The sequence below is a fragment of the Manacus candei genome, unplaced genomic scaffold, assembly GCF_025592945.1.
Source record: "Manacus candei isolate 608988 ecotype Guabito, Panama unplaced genomic scaffold, ASM2559294v1 h1tg000048l, whole genome shotgun sequence".
Classification (NCBI taxonomy): domain Eukaryota; kingdom Metazoa; phylum Chordata; class Aves; order Passeriformes; family Pipridae; genus Manacus; species Manacus candei.
Genome location: NW_026138096.1, coordinates 14,964,196 through 14,986,022, shown reverse-complemented (window position 1 = coordinate 14,986,022; position 21,827 = coordinate 14,964,196). Strand labels below are relative to the sequence as shown.

The 21,827-nt window shown below is 53.9% G+C and overlaps 3 protein-coding genes across 9 annotated transcripts in view; 2 read left to right on the top strand and 1 right to left on the bottom strand.

The window, feature by feature from the left end:
* Positions 1-1,639: 1,639 nt before the first annotated feature.
* LOC127475974 (homeobox protein EMX1-like) lies at positions 1,640-12,479 on the top strand. Its single transcript, XM_051798254.1, is given in 4 exon segments — positions 1,640-2,490; positions 2,492-2,807; positions 4,919-5,103; positions 11,732-12,479. Coding segments are annotated over 4 exon segments (723 nt in total). The 5' UTR covers positions 1,640-2,436; the 3' UTR covers positions 11,900-12,479.
* Positions 5,115-11,717, top strand: LOC127475964 (keratin-associated protein 10-8-like). Of its 5 annotated transcripts, XM_051798241.1 has the most exons (4): positions 5,115-7,923; positions 7,972-8,019; positions 8,068-10,016; positions 10,069-11,717. In XM_051798241.1, exons 3-4 carry the CDS (start codon positions 9,737-9,739, stop codon positions 10,911-10,913), a joined length of 1,125 nt encoding a protein of 374 aa, XP_051654201.1. In that variant the 5' UTR covers positions 5,115-7,923; positions 7,972-8,019; positions 8,068-9,736; the 3' UTR covers positions 10,914-11,717. The 5 variants fall into 5 exon arrangements, with proteins under 5 accessions (XP_051654201.1, XP_051654202.1, XP_051654199.1 ...); XM_051798242.1 differs by lacking the exon at positions 7,972-8,019 and having other exon boundaries at positions 8,020-10,016; XM_051798239.1 differs by having other exon boundaries at positions 7,972-10,016.
* Positions 12,480-18,382: 5,903 nt separating the features above from the next.
* Positions 18,383-21,827, bottom strand: part of SFXN5 (sideroflexin 5) — a 98,768-nt gene continuing 95,323 nt past the window's right edge. For all 3 annotated transcript variants that reach the window (XM_051798245.1, XM_051798247.1, XM_051798246.1), the window contains one exon: positions 18,383-19,747. In XM_051798245.1, the coding sequence (XP_051654205.1) occupies positions 19,670-19,747 (78 nt within the window). In that variant the 3' untranslated portion in view covers positions 18,383-19,669. The remainder of the gene's footprint in view (positions 19,748-21,827) is intronic.

Sequence of the window (21,827 nt, the reverse complement as noted above, 5' to 3'; positions counted from 1 at the left end):
ATCCCTCCGGGAAGCAGCCGGAGCGCGGCCGCCTTTTCCATTTTTTCCCCCCGCGCAGAAGATGCAGAAAACGGGTGAGATCCGCACGCAACGAAATCCCGGCCCAGCGCGGAGCTCCGCGGGCGCGGATCCCGCAGCGCCCGCTCCTCACGGGCGGCTGCGGGAGGGCAGGGGCGGAGGGGCCGCATCTCCCCCCGCCCGCCGGCCCTGGGGGCAGAGAAGAGGGCGAGGGGGAAGAAAAAAATAAAAGAGAGAGAAAAAAATTAAATTGAATTAAATTGTATTAAATTGATTTAAATTAAATTCCACAAAAGTCCGGAGCCGGGCACAGCTCCCGTGGCTGAGCCGAGCTGTCCCCGCATCCCCCTTCCCTTCCTCATCTCCATCTCTTCCCCTTCATCTCTATCCCTTCCCCTTCCCCTTCTTCCCTATCCCTTTTCCGTCCCTTCCCTTTCCCATCCCATCCCTTTCCCATCCCATCCCTCCGCGGGTATTCCCCGCTCCGCGCCCGGTGCCCTCTCCGCCCGCTCTCTCACCCAACTCCGCTTCTTTATTTCCATTTTTAATATCAAAAAAAAATAAATAAATGGAAATACATTTGAAAAAATCTATTTATAATATATTTTCAATGTCGATTATTTTTTCCTCTCTCTCTCTCGCGCGCGGAAATAAAAATAAAAGCGCTTTGCCGACGCTCTCGCTCCATTTTTAGGCTTTCATTTCTCTGGGATTTCAGGGAATTTTTCCTTTCCTCTCCCTCCCCAAAGCCTTCCTCCCCGCAGCCTCTTGCGGGAGCGCGTCCGCGCAAAGCCCGCGCAGCAGCGGCGCTCTGCTCTCCGCGGGGGGAAGGATCCCGCGCGGAGTATTTCGATCCAGCCAAGTGGAAAATAGACTTTCAACCCCCTTTGTGCGGGAGGGGAGGGCTCGCCCCCGCCTCCGCGGGGCCAACAAAACTCCGAGCAGAGCCAAACTGCGGAGTGAACTCGGGACCGGCCCGCGCAGGGGGCTGCGCGCCCGCGCATTCCCCCCCGCGCCGGGGAGAAACAGCCCAAAATCGCCACTTACTGGGAGCTTTCAATTTTTTTAATTTTTTTTTTTTTTTTTTTGGAATTCCCGGGATCGGACCCGTGGGAAGAGCTTTTGTCCGCGGGAAAGGTCCTGCCTCTGGAGGGGGGGGTTACGCGGGAGGCGGAGGGGGCCGCGGGGTGGGCTTCACCTGTCCTCCCTCCCCACACACACCCGGGCCGCGGAGTTCCGCGCTTCGCTGCGGGCAGGTTTATTTTATTTATTTAAATAGCGGGGAGAAAAAAAAGAAAAAAAAAAAAAGAGAGGGGGGAAAAAAAAAAGAAGAAGAAAGGAGGATTTTTTTAAAGCTTTTTTTTTTTAATTTTCTTTTTTTAAAAATTTTTTTTTTTTTTTGAAGACGAAGGGAAAACCCCCCGCAGCCGGAGCCCCTCTCCCACAACTTCGCGGCGCGCCTGCGGGAGCGGCTCCAGTCCAGTTTTTCGGGCGCTCTCTGCCTCCTCTTGCCTCCCCTTGTCCTCCCCTGCCTGCCCCTATTTCCCCCCATCTCCCCCTGCTTCCCTTTCCTCCCCCTGCCTGCCCCCATCTCCCCCTGCCTCCCCTGCCTGCCACTGACTCCCCTCTTCCTCCCCTGCCTCCCCTTGTCCTCCCCTCGTCCTTCCCTGCCTGTCTCTACCTCCCCTGCCTTCCTCTGCCTCCCCCGGCCTCCTCTTGCCTCCTTTCCCTCCTCTTGCCTCCCCTTGTCCTCCCCTGCCTGTCCCTACTGCCCCTGCCTCCCCCGGCCTCCTCTTGCCTCCCTTGCCTCTTCCTGCCTCCCCTACCTGCCCCTGCCTCCTCTTCCTCCTCTGCCTCCCCTTGGCCTCCCCTACCTGCCCCTGCCTCCTCTTCCTCCCATTCCTCCTCTTCCTTCCCTTGGCCTCCTCTGCCTCCTCTACTTTCTCTTGGCCTCCCCTGCCTCCTCTTTCTCCTCTGCCTCCTCTTCCTCCCCTTGTCTTCCCCTACCTGTCCCTGCCTCCTCTTCCTCCCCGTGCCTGTCCTGCCTCCCCTGTCCGTCCCTGCCTCCCCTGTCCGTCCCTGCCTCCCCCTTCCCGTCCTGCCTCCCCTGCCCGTCCCTGCCCTGCCCTCCCAGCCCGTCCCCGGAGCGCAGGTGAGGCCGCCCCCTCCCCGGGGCCCCGCCAGGTCCGGGCCGTATTTGTAGCGGCCGCCCGGGGCTCGGGGGTGCGTGGGCGCCCGCGGGTGGGCGGCGGGGCGGGCGCGGGCGTGCGGGGGTGGGTGTGCGGGGGTCTGTGTGTGTGTGCCGTGCCCAGGGGGAGGTTTCTTGCACACGCACACACACACACACACATACACACACACACACACGCAGGACCGGCCCCGCTCCGGCCCCCCCCCGCCCCGTTCCCGGCTCACACCATGTTCCAGCCGTCTGCGAAGCGCTGCTTCACCATCGAGTCCCTGGTGGGCAATGGTGGGCAAGGACACCCCCCTGGGCCCCGAGGACCCCCCGCGCCCCGCCGCCCTCGCCTACCCCGGCCCCGCCGCAGCCGCCGACGCCGCCGCCTTCGCCCCCGGCTTCCAGGGAGCCGCCGGCCGGGCCCTCTACGGCAGCGCCGAGCTCGTCTTCCCCGAGGCCGTGGGGCACCCGGCGCTGCCCGTCGGGCCCCCCCAGCTGGGGGGCTCGGCCCTGCCGCACCCACACCCCTTCTTCGGGCCGCAGCACCGCGACCCGCTCAACTTCTACCCCTGGGTGCTGCGGAACCGCTTCTTCGGCCACCGCTTCCAAGGTGAGCGGGGGCTCCCGGTGGGCGCGGGGCGGGGGCTGGCGGTGCCCCCGGGGGGCTGCGGGGGCCGCGGGGCTCCCGAACCCGGGGGGCCAGGGGGGCCCGGAGGGCAGGACCTGTTGCTGCGGTGCCCCGGGCGCTCGCACGGCGGGGCCGAGCGCGGTCACCCGGCGGGGCCGGTGGCTCTGCGCTCCCGGTGCCTTTGGACACTCGGTGCCTTTGGACACCCGGTGCCTTTAAACAGCCGGCGCCGATCGCTTTGCGCGCCCCGGGCCGGTGCGATCCCGCAGCCCCGGGATCGGTGCCGTACCCGGGCAGAGCGAGGGGGGACCGGAGCAGCCCCGCGGAGTCCCGGCCGAGCATCGCGGGGCTCCCGGGAACGGGACCGGCGCTGCCGCCTCCCGGCGCAGCCGAGCCGGGAATTTGGTTTTCTCCTTCTCGGGAACGAAGGGAAAGATTTTCGGTGCGGTGGATCTCGGCTGCGCAGCGAGACGTTGTTTGGTTTCGTAGATTTTATCTCTATTCCTTTCCTTCTCTTTCTTTCATTTCTTCTCTTTATTTCTTTTCTTCTCTTTTTATTTCTTTTCTTCTCTTTCCTTTCTCCTTTTTCTTTCTCTTCTTCTTTTCATATTCTTCTCTTTCTTTTCTTCTCTTCTCTCCTCTTTTCTTTTTTCTTTCCTTCTTTCCTTTTTTCCTTTCCTTCTTCTTTCCTTTACTCATTTCCTCCTATCTCTTAATTTTCTGACCTGCTATTTCTATTTTTTTATCTCTATTTTCTTTCTCTCCCATTCTTACTATCCTCTCGCTTTTCCTTTTCCTTTCTCTATCTCCGTCCTTTTTTCCCCCTTCCTTTTTTCCTCTCTTTTTTTTTCCCGCCCTCTTTTTTTCCTTTCCGTTTCCTCTCCATCCCTGTCCCTTCTCTGTCCCACCGTCCCCCCGCGATGCCGGGGGGTCCCGGAGCCCGGATTAGGTTTATCTGCTCGGCACCAACCCCTCGCTTGTCTCCGGTGGCTCCGGCGGGATTTGCGGCCGCTCCCGGCGGTGCCCGGGGGGCAGCGGCCCGAACCCCCGGCCCCGGGAGCGGCTCTGGCCGGGGTTGTGCGGGGCTCCCGCTCCGGCCCCGCTGCCCCCGCAGCCCCAGCCCCCGGCCCGCCGCTCCCCCGCCCCGGCCCGCTGCCCTACCTCCTTTCCCCGTCTTTATTTTTCTTTTTCTTCCCTTTCTTTCGTTCTTTTCTACCTTTTCTTGCTTGCTTGGTCTACAGCTTCCCTTCTCTAGTTCCTTATTTTTTGCTTCTTTCCTTTTTCTTGCTTTCCCACTTTCCTTCACCTTTCCTTCACATTTCACTCTTTCTCTTCCTTCTTGTTTTTTTTCCCCGTCTTTCTTCTTTTCCCTCTCTCTTTCTCTCTTTCTCTCTTTCTCTCTTTCTCTCTCTCTTACTTTCTCTCTTTCTCTCTTTCTCTCTTCTCTCTTCTCTTTCTCTCTTTCTCTTCTTTCTCTCTTTCTCTCTTTCTCTCTTTCTCTCTTTCTCTCTTTCTCTCTTTCTCTCTTTCTCTCTTTCTCTCTTTCTTCTCTTTTCTTCTCTCTTTCTCTCTTTCTCTCTTTCTCTCTTTCTCTCTCTTTCTCTCTTTCTCTCTCTTTCTCTCTTTCTCTCTTTCTCTCTTTCTCTCTTTCTCTCTTTCTCTCTTTCTCTCTTTCTTTCTCTCTCTCTTCTCTGTTTTCCTCTTTCTCCGTCTCTTTCTCCTATTTTATAATTTCTTTTTCTATCTCAGTTTTTTCTCTTCCTCCCCCTTCCCTTCTCTCCTTCCTCTTCCTCTTGCTTTCCTGGTCCATCCCTTCTCCCTCTCTTTCTTTCTCTCTCCCTTCCCCCTCTCCATCCTCCCACATCCAGCCCCACCAAGGGCAGCCAGGAGGGAGCACGGCTATGACACCGCAGTGCTTGTGGGGACATAATCCTGCAATTTTGGGATTGGGAAGGCACCCAGGACCCCCCAATCCCCCTTATCTGCCCCCCCCGTGTCACAGGGCCAGAGTGTCACCCCAACATCCCCCCGCAGAGCGGGATCTGGTGCCGGGGCTGCTGGTGCAGGACCCTGACCGTGCTCTGTGTCCACAGGGAGCGAGGTATCCCAGGAGAGCCTTCTCCTGCACGGCCCCTTCGCCCGGAAACCCAAGCGCATCCGCACGGCCTTCTCCCCGTCACAGCTCCTGCGGCTGGAACGGGCCTTCGAGAAGAACCACTACGTGGTGGGCGCCGAGAGGAAGCAGCTGGCCAGCAGCCTCAGCCTCTCCGAGACCCAGGTACTGCCCATCCCACAGCCAGCTGTCCCACTGCCCACCCATCCATCCATCCACCCATCCATCCATCCGATGGGATCAGCTCGGCGTCGGGCAGCGGGAGCGGCACCAAACCCGAGCGGGGCTCACGCTGCTGGGTTTGCCCAGGAATCCCTCTGGGGCTGAACCCTGCTGGTTTTCCTGGCCTTGGAGATGGGTTATTTTTACCTGGGCTTGGGGTGGGGTTGGTTTTTTTTTTGTGCTGTGGCGTTTGGTTGTTTCAGTCGTCCCTGGCCGGGTTGGAGGCTGGGAATGCAGGTCTGGCATCATCCCGCTCTCCGGAGCGGTTTTCCGGTGTTATGTCTCGCTTGCTTGGGGTGTTTTCCCTGAGAGCAAAATATGGCTTTAAAAATCCGGTTAGAAAAGGAGCAACAGCCTGATCTCCTTCCCTGGAGAGCTGGAAAACCGTGGCTCAGCCGTGTGGCTTCGGTTCTGTGCACCAACACCACGGTGCCCGAAAATCAGGATGGGTGTGGAGACAGTACCTGCTGATTTTGGCTGTGACTTTCTGGGATGAGAACAGATATTTCACAGCATTTAGATATAATGAGACCCAGCAGAAGTGTGGGGATGAAAGGAAAAGTGTACAGTGCTGGGGGAAAACAGGGGAGTCAGGGCTGAGCTTCTCTGTGTGCCCAAGGATGGTGTCCCGGTGAGGGGCTGTTCCCAAATGCTCCAGGTGAAAGTGTGTTATTTCCGGTAATATTCAGTAAAGGAGTGGTTGGAGAAAGTTTTCTCCAGATTCTGGTGAGGCAGTTTGGCCTATATTCCGAATTAATGTATTTTTTATCCTTTAATTTAATTGGGAATTAAAGCTGGAGCCGTGGGTGTTCCCAGTACCCGCCTGGCTCATCCTCACCCAGGCTCTGCCAAGCAAAACCTCCAAATGCATCTCTGGGAGCGGGAAGTTACTGGGAGGGAAATGTCACCGGCGTGGGGACAGCGGGAAAGAGCAGCTGTGGATGTTGGGGAGGCTGGACCAAGCCCCCAAAATCCAGAGGGTGTTTATATCCTGGTGCTGATGCTCTCCCGACCCCTCCAGCCCAGGGCACGGTGGTGACACCCTGACTCTGATCCTTCCCCGCTGCTTCCATCACCTCTCCTCTCTGAAACCATGCGAAAGGGGGAAAAAAGAACAAACCCCAAAGGTCAAAGAACAACCAGGAACTTGTCTGGGCGGAAAGGGCAGCTGTGGGATGCCCGAGGGGGAGCTCAGCCATTCCCTGGCCTTTTCCAACAGTGCCTGGAGCCTCCGGGCAATAACGCGAATTATTGGGGAAAAAGCAGCGCCGTCCATCCCTAAGTCCCAGGGGGATTTAGAAATGGGAAGAGGCAATGTAGATATTTTTAAAATATATTTTTATGTGCCTCAGCATGTTTTGTAGCCTGGTGTTTCCATGTTTTTGGGAAGCAGGGAGCGAGCGCAGGTGTCGGCGGGAGGGCTGGGAAAGGCTCCCGTCCTTCCCGCGGCCCCACGGATCCATCTGGGAACAAGCACCAAGCTGCTATCAGCAGCAGCAGTGGTTTGCAGGGAGCAGGGAAGGCTTTTCCCCCTTCGTTTTGTGGCTTTGGAGAAATAATTGAAAGGAGGAAAAAAAAATAATCTGATTTAAATTACCTGGAGGGAAATAATTCCGATGTGCGGAATTATTACGTAGGGATGTGATGCAGGATAGGCATCCAAGTGCTGGGATTAGAGGGGTGGGATAGCAGGTTGCTGGGGGCTGTGCCAAAAGGATATTATTATTATTATTATTATTATTATTATTATTATTATTATTATTAATATATTCAGTGATGAATCCTCCGTGCAATCAAATTTCCATGGAAAACCAGCCCCCTTTATCCCTGACACACATCCCCGGTGTGACAGCGGGTGACACAGGTGTGTTTTCACCTGGTGCAGACACCCAGCCCCGCATCCAAACCCCCACTTTTGGGCTGGTCTATCATTTTTGAGCGGATTTGATCATTCCCAGATGGGGCTCTGTGTTATGGCTGTGCCTGCAGCTATTTGCCAACTGCTTTTCCCCCTGGAATAGGGAGTTTTTCCCTTTTGGGCTGTGACTTCTCCGGGTTCCCCAGCCGGGGAGCAACACCTGGAGCAGCCCAGGGGAAGGTGAAAAGGGTACAGGTACCTGCCCAGCATCAGGAAATGCCTTGGGATATGGGGTGGGGAAGGGTGCAGGTGTTTAACCCCTTCCCATCCTTCCTCCTACCAAGGAGCTGCGTTAATTTGGGATAAGACAGGCCCTCGGAACAACAAAATAAAAGGGATTGGGGAGAAAAAAAAGATGGGATTGCGCTGGGAAGTCACTTCCCTGAGTTAATTTTCTCTGATGCAGCCTCTCCATCCCTGCAGCTCGTGGGTCAAACCCCACTCGGGGTCTCAAATCTGCATTCCCAAAGCCAAGACCTCTCCCTGGCTCCTGCCAAAGGGAAGTTTTGGGGACATTATGGAGGCACCCTCTATCCCAGTGTCTCCTTCCAGCTTTGGGGTGATTATGGAGTCACTGTATATCCCAGTGTCCCTCATGGTTTTGGGGTGATCATGGAGTTGCTGTACATCCCAGGATTCTCTCCTGGCTTTGGAATGATTATGAAGACACCATGTATCCCCGTGTTCCCTCCTGGCTTTTGGATGATTATGGAGTCACCCTATATCCCAGTGTCCCCTCCCAGCTTTGGGGTGACTATGGAGGCACCATGTATCCCATTGTTCCCTCCTATCTTTAGGGTGATTATGGAGTCATCCTACATCCCAGTGCCCCTCCCAGCTTTGGGGTGATTATGGAGTCACCCTATATCCCAGTGTCCCCTCCTGGATTAGAGGTGATTATGGAGCCACCCTATATCTCAGTGTCCCCTCCTGGATTTGAGGTGATTATGGAGTCACCCTATATCCCAGTGTCCCCTCCTGGATTTGAGGTGATTATGGAGTCACCGTATATCCCAGTGTTCCCTTCTATCTATAGGGTGATTATGGAGTCACTGTATATCCCAGTGTTCCCTTCTATCTTTAGGGTGATTATGGAGTCACTCTATATCCCAGTGTTCCCTTCTATCTATAGGGTGACTATGGAGTTGCTCTATATCCCAGTGTCCCCTCCCAGCTTTGGGGTGATTATGGAAGCACCGTCTGTGCCAGTGTCTATCCCATTGTTCATGCAGGGATGGTGGAAAACAGCCCTGACTTTGGGGTTTGGGGCTGGATGGGCATCGCAGCCGCTCCATAATTAATAATTAACGGGGCGAATGCCTGGGAATCAATCACGGGAGGAGAAAGATGCGCGACCCAGATACGGCCAGAGAGCAGAGCCCGGGGCTGGCAGCTGTCCCTCCCTGGGAGCTGTCCCCAGAAACCAACTCCTCAAAGTTTTGGGGCTGTTTTCAGGGGGAAAATCCCAGCTGGGATGGCAGGAACAGGCTCTGCTGCCCTTTGGGGCGGCGGCACTTTGGGTGACAGCTCAAGTGGTGTCACCCTGCGATCCAGGGCTGGTCCCTCCCCGTCACTATCCAGGCCCATCCCAGGGCTCTCAGCCTTTGGCAGGGTTTGGGTCATTGTCCAGGGGAAGCTCCACAGGAAGCCACTGGATTTGGATTGTCCCCAGCGTGGTGGTGGCAATGTCACCTTTCAGCCAGGGCTGGTTCTCCGGGTGCTGTTGGCATTCCTGAAGCAGAGCGGGATGTCCTGGGTGTTGAGTTGGAGTGTGCAGGGCAAACCATGGATGGGAGCTGTGTTTTAGGTGCAGGAGCTGTCCAGGGACCGTCCCTCTCCCACACCAGGAGCAGGGGGCTGGTGGTGACCCTGGAGGGCTGAGCCAACCCTGGGGAATGACTGGGAAGGGACCCCGGGAGTGTCCCAGCAGTTGGATGCACAAACCCCCAGCATTCCAACGGTTAATGTGTTGAGGGTTTGAGAAGGGATAAAACCCCGGGCTCGGGGGGTTTAAACCAATTACTCCCGGAGTCAGGACGAGGCATTGTAGGGGGCAGCTTATCCCCCAGTTGCCCACTGTGAGGTTCTCACACTCCTCTCATTGTGGCTTCTGGCCTGTTGGAGTGAGGGACACGATATTGGAAGGGTCAGGGAGTCCATGCAGCCTGGAAACATCCAGCTGGGAATCACAGGGGAGCCTCATCCCGCAGGAGATGGCCGTACTCAAGGTGAACTGAGCCGGGGAGAACCACTGCACACCCTCCCCTGCCTTCCACACAGCCTCACTCAAGCATCTTAATTGCTTTATGCCTTAGTTTCCCCTTCTATAATTTAGGGATAAGGCAACTTCCCTGCTCCCAGAGGGCTGAGAGCTTTAATTAAAGTTTGCAAAGTGCTTTGCGGTGGTTGAATGAAAGGCGTCAGCTCGGTATTGTTCCGGGAATGCCCCAAAGGTAGGAAAGAGAATGATTGGAGTCCCGGGAGGGGGGTTCTAACACATCCCGGTGCCATAAAGCAGCTGTTTCCATAGGCTGAGCAACCTTAAAGTCAAGGGCTGGCGCTGCTGCTCCCAGGGAACACAGAGAGGTGGGAATGCCGGCCCGTGCCGCGCTGGGAAGGCTCCGGAGCAGAGAGGAAAAGAGGTGATTATCCCGGGGGATGAGTTGTGGCAACAACTGCGGGATTGCACGACTGCCAGCAGGGAAAGGCTCAGCCTGGGCTGGGCTGGGCTGGGCTGGCAGTGGCGGCCGAGCAGCGGCACCTAGTGCTGTGGGCCTGGAGCTGGGCAGCATCCACAACCTTCCTGCAGCGTCCTGGATCCCGCCTGCAGCACCCCAAACCACTGGCTGCAGTGTCTGGGATCCCATCTACAGCATCCCAAGCCACTGGCTGCAGCATCTGGGATCCCATTTGCAGCATCCCACACCACTGCCATCCTGTATCCTGCATCCCAACCCACTGCCTGCAGCATCCCAAACCACTGGCTGCAGCGTCTGGGATCCCATCTGCAGCATCTCAAACCACTGGCTGCAGCATCCTGTATCCCACCTGCAGCATCCCACACCACTGCCATCCAGAACCCTGCATCCTGCACCACTGTCTGCAGCATCCTGTATCCTGCCTGCAGCATCCCACACCACTACCATCCTGTATCTCGCATCCCATCCCGCTGCCTGCAGCATCCCAAGCCACTGGCTGCAGCGTCTGGGATCCCATCTGCAGCATCTCAAACCGCTGGATGCAGTGTTTGGATCCCATCTACAGCGTCCCACACCACTGCCATTCTGTATCCTGCATCCCACCCCACTGCCTGCAGCATCCCAAACTGCTGGCTGCAACATCTTGGATCCCATCTGCAGCATCCCACACCACTGCCATCCAGAACCCTGCATCCTGCACCACTGTCTGCAGCATCCTGTATCCTGCCTGCAGCATTCCATACCACTGCCACCCTGCATCCTGCACAGCTGCCTGCAGCATCCCTCATCCCTGGATGCATCATCCTGCATCCCACCTGCAGCATCCCTCACCACTGCCGGCAGCATCCCTCATCCCCAGATGCAGCATCTCTCCCCACTGCCTGCACCATCCCACATCCCACAGGGATCCCACTGCCTGCACCATCCCACATCCCTCACCGCTGCCTGCAGCATTTGCACTGCTGCCTGCAGCATCCTGCATCCCTGACTGTAATATTCCTCACCACTTCCATCAGCACCCCTCACCCCTGGAGCAGCATTCCACACTGCTGCCTCTGACATCCCACATCCCTCACTGCAGCATCCCACATCCCTGGCTGCCTGGCATGCCCCATGGGTGCCCACAGCATCCCTGACCAGCATCCCAAATGGATCCCTGTGTCCATGTTGCCATGTCCATGCTGCTGCATCCACCCTCCACTCCAGCCCGTGCTTCCAGTGCTGGCATCAAGGATATTTGGGATCAGAGCAGGCTACTGGGGGCCTCAGGCAGGTGAGGAGGGAGGGATTCATCTCCCCGAAGATGGATCTCTCCCACCGCCTCTCCAGGCTCCTGGGACAGTGTTTGACCACCATCAGGGTGGAAAAGGTTTCCTGAAACCGAAATGTGGTAAATGAATGATCGATAATTGTAATTATGGTCCTGGCTGGAGGGATGGAGGTGGCTCTGAGTGTCATCCTATGTGGTCACTGGGTGTCATCCCACTGTGCCCGTGGCATCCTGACACCTGTGACCGGAATGGGGCCGGTTTTAGCTGCTCCCACCATTCTGTGCTGATCCAGGCCCAGCCCAGACTCCAGGGGGATGGGCTCCAGGTCGTGGTGCTGGCATGAGTGTCCCCTGTGCTCGTTGTCCCCATGTCCGCAGTGTGACCAAGTGTCCTTCTCCCACCTGGGCTTCTCCAAGGCTGGAATGTGCAGGGAAGTGGAGCTGGGAGGTGGCAGCATCCCTCATCCTACACCCCACCACCTTTGCCCAGCTGTCCCACCTTTCCACAGGAAACTGAGACCAGGCAGGGTGGCTGTGGGAGCTCCCCTGGAAGGAGCTCCAGGAAGGACAGGGAACAGTTTCTTGCCGGTCCCTGAGGAAAACCGAGCTTGCTCCTGGGTCCCAGCACTGGACCAGCCGTGCCAGGACCCCCCCACGAGCGCCCCGTGTCTCCCTCTTTGCCAGGTGAAAGTGTGGTTCCAGAACAGGCGGACGAAATACAAACGGCAGAAGCTGGAGGAGGAAGGCCCCGACTCGGACCAGAAGAAGAAAGGCTCCCACCACATCAACCGATGGCGCCTCGCCACCAAGCAGTCGAGCGGAGAAGACATCGACGTCACCTCCAACGACTAAGGCAGGGACAGGCTCCTGGTGCAGCCACCATGGAGAGGAACCCGGGGGAGGAAGGGGGGACACAGGCGGCGGCACCACCCAACAGCGGACTGTAGGGACGCCGCCGAAGCCGCCGCCGCATCCCGCGGCCTCCCCTCGGGGCGCCCGGTCCCCCCCGCCGCCCGGGGCATCCCTCGGAGGTGCTTTTCGGGAAGCTCCCGCCGCCGCCGCCGAGCCGAGGAGGAGGAAGAGGAGGCTGCCGGGGCGGCCCCGGGACGCGGCCGCGCGTCCTCCTCCGCGCTGGAAGGCGCCCGTCAGCCGCCAGGTCAAATCCGCACGTCCTGCCCAGAAAGCTCCGTGTGCCCGACCCCTTCTTCATTTTTCCTTTTTATTATAATTTTTCACCTTTTCTCCCCCCCCCCCGCCCCCGTCCCCGTTGTCGTTTCATCGTTGTTTTTTGGTTTTTTTTTTTTTTATTACACGGTTTATTTTAATTTATTCTGTTCTCTCCGTGCCCGTGTGCGTGCGTTCCCTGTCGTAGGTATCAGCAGCTGTAGTGTGTGTTCCTGCGTGGTAATAAAAAGGCAAAAATGTGCTGGAAGCTGCTCTGGTTGCCTCGTGGTGGGGGGGACAAGGGGACCGTCCCCGTTCCCATCTTGCGGGATGGGTGTCAGTGGGAAGGGCTGGGAACGATGGGGCTGGGAGAGCTTGGTGGGTGCAGGGGAGGTGAGGATGGGGGGTCTCCCTCGGGGGTCCTGGGGCCACCACCGGGGTGGCCACAGGTATGACAGGGGTGGCCACAGGTATGACAGGGGTGGCCACAGGTATGACAGGTATGCGGTGGCTCCGGGGCCGGGCAGCTTCACACCTGCACCGGGGATTGAATGTCGGGAGAGGTTCCAAATGGCTCCGCTTCCCTCCGGATCCCCCGGGAATAACCCCTGCGGGGATCCCCCCCCAATCCATGGGGCACCCAGGGCTGGGGAAGGGACCCCCCACGGGTCGCCAGGCACTCCTGGGACCCCCCAGGAATGAGGGACTTGGGGGGGTTGGGAGGCTCTTGGGGGATAAAGGTTGGGTGTTCTTCCCATGTCTTCCTGGAATTTGGGGAAAAAGACACTTCTAATAATTTTAAAAATACTTTATATATTTATATAAAGTAATATCTTAACATATTTTATATATAAATATATAAAATATATTTATATATAAAATATATTTATATATATAAATATATAAAAATGTAATATTTTATATAAAATTATTGTATTTGTCTATATGTGTGTATAATATTTATATATAGGTAAACATATATAGTGTATACCTATGGTACATTACATATTCATATATAATATTATATGCTTATTTATAAATATAAAATATATGCTTATTTATAAATGCAAAATATACACACACGAATACAACCATTTTATACAAAATATACCAGATACACATATATACTTATATGTATATATATGTGTGAACAAAACATATACACATAAATGTGTATATAATGTGTATATTCTAGTTTATAATTTACATTTTATAATTTATGAGTGTATATACACAAAATATATTCAGACATTTGTGCATATGATAGATATAAAAGGTATTTTATATATATATTTTTATATATATAAGATGTTTTATATATATTATATAATATATATGTGCATATATAATATATATGGCATTTTATGTTTTTGGTCTATTATACATAATATCTAATTACACATTTTAAAATATATCCATTTACTTACATATTTTATTATGTGTACTGGATTAGAAATATATTACACATATAATTATCCATATATTGTATGTTTTAACATTATACATATTTTGTGATCATATATGTATAATGTATAATTATACACACACACATACAAACAAATGCCATAATTCCTGCCGTTGGGAAAACCCCCTTCCCACATTCCCTCGTGCTTCAGGGGAAATCCCCACCCCTGGCAGCTTCTCCCCCGTAAAACCAGCCCATAAATCCCCACATCCACATCACCCTTCCCATCAGAACTCCACACAGAGCACACTCCAGCTCCGTTTAAATTCCTTTATTCCAGGCAGGTCCGAGTGTTACACACCGAGTGTCGCGGTCGGTGACTCTACTGAGAAGGTTAAAAAGAGCCGGAGCGCGTGGTGGGGGCCCGGGGGGAGTCTCTGGGTGTTCCTGGGGGTGCCCGGGGGGGTCTCTGGGTGTTCCTGGGTGTTCCCAGGGGTGCCCGGGGGTGCCCAGGCCCTCGGGGGGCTGTGGAGGGACCGCTGGAAGACGTGCCGGTGCCGGCAGGTGACCCCTCTCCACATCCCGAGGGATTTGCTGTTATAAGGTGCATTCAGATCAGGGGGAGGGGATGAGATGCCAGGTGCAAAACAAGCATAAAAAAGGGGAGAAAAGCCAAAAGGGGATGTTTCCTAAAGCAACCCAGGGAGATACCCGGAGCTGGGGCATCTCCCACCGCCAGGACCACTCCAAGCCTCCACATCCAGCACTGGGAATGCTCTCAGAGCCAGGCCGGCTTCCCAGGTGAGCTTCTGTACCCTAAAAACCTTGGCCCAAAGGTTCATCACAGCACTCGGGGAGCCCCTGTGCTCCTCCAAAGGGTATCCCAGGCTCTGGATCTCCATCATAGCCCTCCAAGAGGAGCCAACCAAAGAGGAGGGGGCACCAACATCCCTCGGCTACGTGGCATTGGCAGAGATTTACCAGCATGGCTTTTCCCAGGGCGGCAGGATCCAGCATTTGCCAGGTTATCCCACATCCCCGTGATGCCCAGCGCTGGCACGGGCAGCCCACGGGGGTGCCCTGCTGCCCATCCTGCCAGGAGCTGGGCACACACCGGGATGCAGAGCAGGAAAATGAGCAACGAGCACAAACGGAAGGAGCTGAGCTGTGCCCGAGCTTTGGGACGCGGGTGACACAACCCCGGGGCTGTCCCCTGGTTGTCCCCCCGCCGGCTCAGGGAGCAGCCAACAGACACATCTTCCAGGAGAGGCTCCAAACTTCTCGCTGGCACCTTTCGCTGCAACCTGGTCCTCATTATTTCTTAATTAACATATCCAAGAAATCAATTAAGTGCGACATTTCTAATTAAGTACTACAGGAGATGATCGCCTCATTATTATTATCTGCCGAGGTGAACAACTTGATGTGTGCGGCGGGTTCTGCTCTCCCTGTTCCTTCCACTCCCCCAATTACAGGAAATCAGGGATGCAAACGGTTGGGGTTGTTCTCGCAAACCGAAGGCTCCGTTTTGTACATTAGGAAAAGTCGAAGAGATTAATTAGCTACTAAGTGAATGTGCATAATGTTATCATTAGCTGTTGTGTGTAGTCTTTCCTGGCACAATTTGCTGTCCTAATAAACAGTACTAATGTGCTACTGCTTTCCCAGCTCCACAGTTTTCATCCCTAGTGCCGTCGGAAGAGTCGAGCGTGGTATTTTGGACCAGCAGTCCCACCGTGATGGCAGGAACCAGGATGATCCAGTGCTGGGGTTTCTGCATGAGGGAGCCCAAACTCGAGCTGCCTGCAAGTGAAATGGTCTTTCAAGATCCACAGGGGCCAGATCTGAGTCTGCTGAGCCTTTCTGCTGCTTTTGAATAAAATTACATCTCGACACGTCCTGGATATCTAAACCACGTCAGTTCAGTGTCCCAGCTGGGGACAACATAGCCTTGGTGTCTCCGTGCTGGGATGACAAAGGACTCTTGGTTGCCTAAGAGTTTGGGACCACAGGGCCACCAAAACATGCTCCTCACACAAGCACCTCGTCCTGCTCGTCACCAAGCTGGGGACAGCGAGGGCAAGGGCAGCACAGAGGGGTCTGCACCATCCTGATTGTCCAGAGGAAGGGGATGCACATGGAACACGAGGACAAGGCCTGGGGTCTCCAACCTCATCAGTACTGTTGATTAAAGTGCTACCACGCCACACAAGACGTGCAGATGGGGCTCAGAGTAACCCGGTCTAGGGGAAGGTGTTTCTGCCCTGAATGAGTTTTAAGGTCCCTTCCAACTCAAACCATTCCATGATTCCACAATTCTGTGCTTTCAGAGATTAGAAAAGCGAGCTGAGCCCCAGGACGTGGTGGTTCTCCGACCTCCCAGCAGGAGCATCTCCCCAGTGCTCGGGGGGCTGGGGGTGGGCTACAACATTTCGAGTGTCATTTGAACAAAATTTGGGAGCAAACGCCGTCACCAACCCGCCAGAGGCTCTCGGAGGTAACCCCTGGGGAATGTCTGAGTCAGGCCCTGGGATGTGATGATTTCTCAGCACAAACTCTGCCGAGTTGACTGAGACCCATCTCCCTGACACATGAAGCGAAACAAGTTTTACGGGGTTTGCACGGGCAGACGATCGATCCAGACTCATTTAGACCGTTTGATTGGCACTTGTTTGACGGTGCAGCTGCCTTTGAGCCGAGCCACAATCTCACAGCACAGCTCCTCTGACATCCCTCAAGCTGGTCCTCACCCCCTCCGGCAGGATCAGGCCCTCCTGATTCACTGGAGCTGCCTGGCTTAATAAATCCTGAGTCTCTCCTCCAAACTGATTCAGCCCTTATTGGTAATCGCTGGATTAACATGATGAGCATCCCCTGCTAATTAACGACCCACAGGTGATGCACGTGCAGGGAAAACATCCATACTCGCTTCCCACCATGGGGAAAATTGGGACCTGGCTCTTTCCTGAGGCAGAACTTGCTCGGTCCATGCTTTTCCTTGAGTGTCTCCTAAAGAAATACACACAGCAAAGCCCTGATTCCTTTCCCCCACTGGAAATTCCTCGCTCCAGCTGCAGACCCAGCAGGTGGCTGGAGCTCACAGCCACTGAAACCTTTGATTGTTGATCACGATGCAAAACCAAATCAGCACCTCCCTCCTTGCTCCACCTCTCTGAAACCTCATGGCAATGCACAGTCTCCACGTCTCCTTCCTTTCCCCCCCTCCTCAAAACAAAAGCCTAGGATGAACAGGCAGCAGAATGGTTCAGGCAGCGACAAAACCCACCGGGAAAGGGGAAACGATCCACCCAGACAGACTCGGGAGCCAGGAGGCTTCTCCCTGTCAACACAAGAGGCTGTTTCTGTCTCAGCCTTGCATTTCCATTCAGGAGGAGGAAGGCAGCAAGTTGTGCCTCTGTGCAGCACGATGAGGTTTGGCTTCCCATTTCCCAAGGCTCCACAGAGCCGTAAACTGGAGTTTTGGGCTCGGAGTAGCTTTTTCCCGCACACATGGATGTGTGTGCAAGGGGGTACCTGCACCCCCGGCATCCCACAGTGGTCCTCACCCCCTCCCACCCTCTGCAGCAATGGAAGGGGCCCATTTCAGGTGCACAGCTCATCCCAGCTGGCTCCCCAAAGCCTTGCCACTGCCATTCCCATCAGCAGGCTGCTCTTTGGGAATTGCCAGCATCCCTGCTCCCCTTCCCAGGGCTCCCTCTTTCAGTGCTGCAGGGAGTTATCCAGTCCCAGGCCAAAATCCAGGCCCTGATCCTGCACAGTGCTGCCCATAGGACAGCTGCTCATGAAAATGTCCATGGGAGAGCTGCCACCTCCCTGCAGCCCCTCAATCCCACCCGGAGGAGATGGAGCGGCCTCACGTCCTCCGGAGCGTACATTCATCTCATCTAGTGCATTAAAGGAATTCTGCTGGCTCAAATCCAGCTGTGCCTTGCCCTGGTGTAAATCCAGAATAGCTCCAGGAGTGGATCTGGATCCACTCTGTGTTTCCATCAGTATCAGGGCCCGGGAGCTGTCCCACAAACAGCAGATACGGGGAGTTCGGCCCCGGCCCCTCCTCCCCTCACGCTGGTGTGCAAATCCACAACATCGATTTGTTTCGTGCAATTATTCCTGATTTACACCAGTGCAGGGACAGAATCAGTTTTCCTGAGCTGGCCCCACTGTGTGTGGCTCCAGTTCCTACGGATCTGGCTCCGGCCGGGAGCGAGAGCAGCCCGTGGTGGAGGACACACAGCGGGGCTCAGGCCTCCCGATTCCAGGCATTGCAATAAATCCATCGAGTACATTCTGTGTCAGTGGTGATTTGGTTCCCCCTGCTCCCCCCACCCTCCCCAAAACCCCCAACAAATTGGCATTTGAAGGATGACAACCTGCCCGTTTGTCCATGCCCATCACCACCACGGCTCCATCCCTACCGCGATTCCAGAGGCGGATCGTGCCACTGGCATGGCCTTCTGCTGGTGGCCATGGTCAAAATGAACCCCTCTGGTCCTCAGGGAGTCACTCAGGGTTTACTTTTGGGTAGAAGATACCAGAAAGCCAAATTATGGCACCAAATCCATGTGAGGGCAGGACTTGGTGCAGTGATGGGATGACTTGCCCCACACCCTCTTAATCACCCCAAAGTGGAGCCACTGAAAGGACAGACAGACAGAGGAAGGAGAAGGAGAAGGAGAAGGAGAAGGAGAAGGAGAAGGAGAAGGAGAAGGAGAAGGAGAAAGGAGAAAGGAGAAAGGAGAAAGGAGAAAGGAGAAAGGAGAAAGGAGAAAGGAGAAAGGAGAAGAGAAGAGAAGAGAAAGAGAAGAGAAGAGAAGAGAAGAGAAGAGAAGAGAAGAGAAGAGAAGAGAAGAGAAGAGAAGAGAAGAGAAGAGAAGAGAAGAGAAGAGAAGAGAAGAGAAGAGAAGAGAAGAGAAGAGAAGAGAAGAGAAGAGAAGAGAAGAAAGAGAAGAGAAGAGAAGAGAAGAGAAGAGAAGAGAAGAGAAGAGAAGAGAAGAGAAGAGAAGAGAAGAGAAGAGAAGAGAAGAGAAGAGAAGAGAAGAGAGGAATTCCAGTTGGGAGGGACCTTAGGCTTCTCCCTGTCATGTAGTGATCATCTAGTGATCATCTAGTGATCATCTAGTCCAACTGCCTGACCACCTTGGGGCTTAAATCATGTTCTGTCCTTGGACAACTATCTTAACAAAGTGTGGCTTAGCCAATTATCTTAGACTAACAACCTTAATTTTAAAGTTTAGGTGGGACAATCCTCATCTTTCCTGGCTGTGCAAAGGCAAAGAGCAGATCCATCATGATTTTTGCTACGAGACCCCTTCCCACTCAGCGTGTGGGTGTGGTGGCTTTCCAGTATCTTGAAATCCAGGGAAAAGCCCTTGTGGAACGCCCAGCGGTGGGATTCAGTGACAGGATGAAGGGCAGGATGCCACCAGGACCGTCCACAGAAGGAGGAGGGAGGGATGAAGGGAGCAGAGGCCGTGACCTCGGCATGAAATCTTTAACTCATGATCACTGGGGTGGGATCAGCAGGAGATCCCAAATGCAGGACAATTCCCAAACACCTTATCGAGCGCTTCACATTCCCGCCGATTCCCCAGGGAGTTATTTTTGTGCAGCATCAGTGTGGAGACTTGATTCACAATGAAAACAAAACTTGCTGGGTGAAGTCTACGCTCATGTGGTGGGGTCCAACCACGTCGACTCCGTGCGGTGCTGTTAATTCTGAGATTCTTCATCAGCTACTTCTAAAGTGTTCGAACGTGATTTTGCTGCGGTTGCTGCCGCTCCTCTTGCCTAAGTTAAAACTTTTTTAATATTAATCTTTTTTGACCGGTGTGAGGGTGTCAGCTCTCTGCAAGCGTTAATTCCCTCCCGCTTCGCCGGGAGAACTACGACGTTACTATCGCTGAGCTCGATTATTTTGTCTCGTTGTTGTTGTCGTTGTTGTTGTTTTCTTTTTCCCAGTCGGTTTCTCAAGTTTTTTCCCCCTTTTTCCCCCCTCTCCCCGAACCTTCCGGGCTGAGGTGATCCTCTTCCACTTACAATCCTTTATTGTAGATCACAGTCTTACTGGTGGTGGCCACTGCGATCTCCGGCTCCAGCCGAGACGTCTCAATCTGTGAAAATCAAAGAGGAGGCGAGATCAGAGCGTTGTGCTGCAGCAGGAGCTCCACAGATCAATAAATTAACATGGAGAAGCACGATATGGAAATTATTCCATGCCAATCTCGCCTTCCCCGTGTCATTTTAATGTGCTTTGCTCTGCTCAAGCCTCAAAACAGCCCTGTGTGGATTGACTTGTGTTACAGGAAATGATGCCTGGAGATATTCAGTGAATTATAGAGTGTCTCCCAGGCTCTCACACCATTTTCCAGGGGACAACCTTTCCTTTTCCCACAGCCAAGGTGCTGTAAGGAATCCAGCCCCCAAAGCTGTGGCTTGGACCTGGAAAAACCAAGGGCTGAGTGGTGCAAGGAGGGGACAACCTCATTCCACTCCATCCATCCTCCAAACAGGGATGGATCACAGCTAAAATCTACCAACTCCTTTCTCTGCCTCCATAAAATCTCCAGTCCTTTCCCAAGTTCTTCCTTTTGTCAGCTTCATATGAAGCCTTCTCTTGCTCTGAAATCACTCCAAATCTGTGCATCCCTGGGAGGAATCCGTGGTGCTCCCAGTTCCCACGACAAGCAAAGATCCCGCTCCCAGCCGGGACAGGGCACCTCACAAAGCCTGGAATTTTAGAAATCCCATACATTGAACCGATGCTGTTGCTGACACAATGCTAAGAACCCACGTTAAAAATCGAAATGCTTTTGAAAATGTTTAACCTAGTTAGACAAATTAGCAAAAATTTGTGCAAAACAATTTAGGTATTTAAAATATTCAATGTTTTTAAAAACTGGAAAAACTGTTCTTAGCTTTCAGCTGCAAAAACCCAACAAAATATAACATCAAAGCAATCTTAACATGAGGTGCAACATAACCCTTCAGCAAAGCTGTTAAACAGCTACTGAAGCATCATGGGAAATAGCACTTCATTTATTCAAATGCACATATGTCAGGTTTTTGCACCATATGTCATTCCAAGCTATTTACAGTAATAATTAAATCTTAATCAACGTTTAACCTCTGTAAAATGTTTGAAGGGATCTAATCACCCTTCAGACTGCACTAATGAAGGAGAAATATATAAACATAAAAAGAAAATGATGCATAGATAGCACACCAGAAAGAACAGTAATTGCAAAATTGTATTTCTTTTAAATATAATCAGCAAATTATGTAAAGTAAGCCAACGAGTATTTTAAGTGAAGACATCTTGGGTGTCAGAGGTGTGATCAGCTAATTTTGTACTGCTATCCATAACAGATGTAGCATATTTTCTTTTAGTGCCATTATTAGCAACTTCACCATCTCTTTCTGTGCTGAAACCCGGAGTGCAGCGTTGTGGTGGGGAGAGCACCCGGCAAAGGTGCAGGAGAGGCGATTCTCACGTACCCCCGGCACCGGCGGGATCCGTTCGGAGGCAGGATTAGCTCCGATCTGCCTGGCTCTGACGCAGCTTTCCCTCCCATTGTTGTCGGGTTTCTCCTTCCAGAGACAGACAGAAAAGCTCCCGGGCTTTGGGGGGGGTGGGCGGGTTCATCCATCGGTAGGAAAATATCCAGGTGGGAAGTGGGGTCACGGCCCATGGGAGGGGTTCAAGGAATAACTGGGTGTGGGCGCTCGGTGGTCCGTCAAAGGTTGGACTGGGTGGTCTTGGAAGTCTTTTCCAACCTTAATGATGATGTGAAATGCTTTAAAATGGCCTGGAATTGGGGGGGGGGGGTGGGGTTTCAACGCTGACCACTGGGGATGTGGGGCAGCTCAAAACCCAACCTACCACTGGGATGTCTCCACGGAGAGCCACCACAATCCCTCCCTCTCCAAGGGGGGCTGGAGAGGTGGGAGCCCCAAGGAAAGCCACATCTGCCTTGGTGGACCCCAAAACCAGTGGTCTGAAGGCACGACCTGTAGGGAAGTGCTGAGGACGTGGACGTGCTGAGCCTGGAAGAGAGAAGTTCCAGGGGTGTGTGGTGGGATTTGCGTGTGCGAGGGGCTGCGGAAGAGAAGAAAAGCAGGAATGTTTTGTTCACGCTCTCTTGGGACACAATTCAAAAAGCAGGGAGTGCGATCCAAGCTGAACAGCAGGAA

Bases quoted from the DNA above. Each gene is read 5' to 3' on its own strand.
- LOC127475964 (XM_051798242.1), top strand. From the start codon at position 9,737: ATGAGTTGTGGCAACAACTGCGGGATTGCACGACTGCCAGCAGGGAAA. The intron at 10,017-10,068 runs GTATCCTGCATC...CACTGGCTGCAG, and splicing joins TCCCACACCACTGCCATCCT to CGTCTGGGATCCCATCTGCA.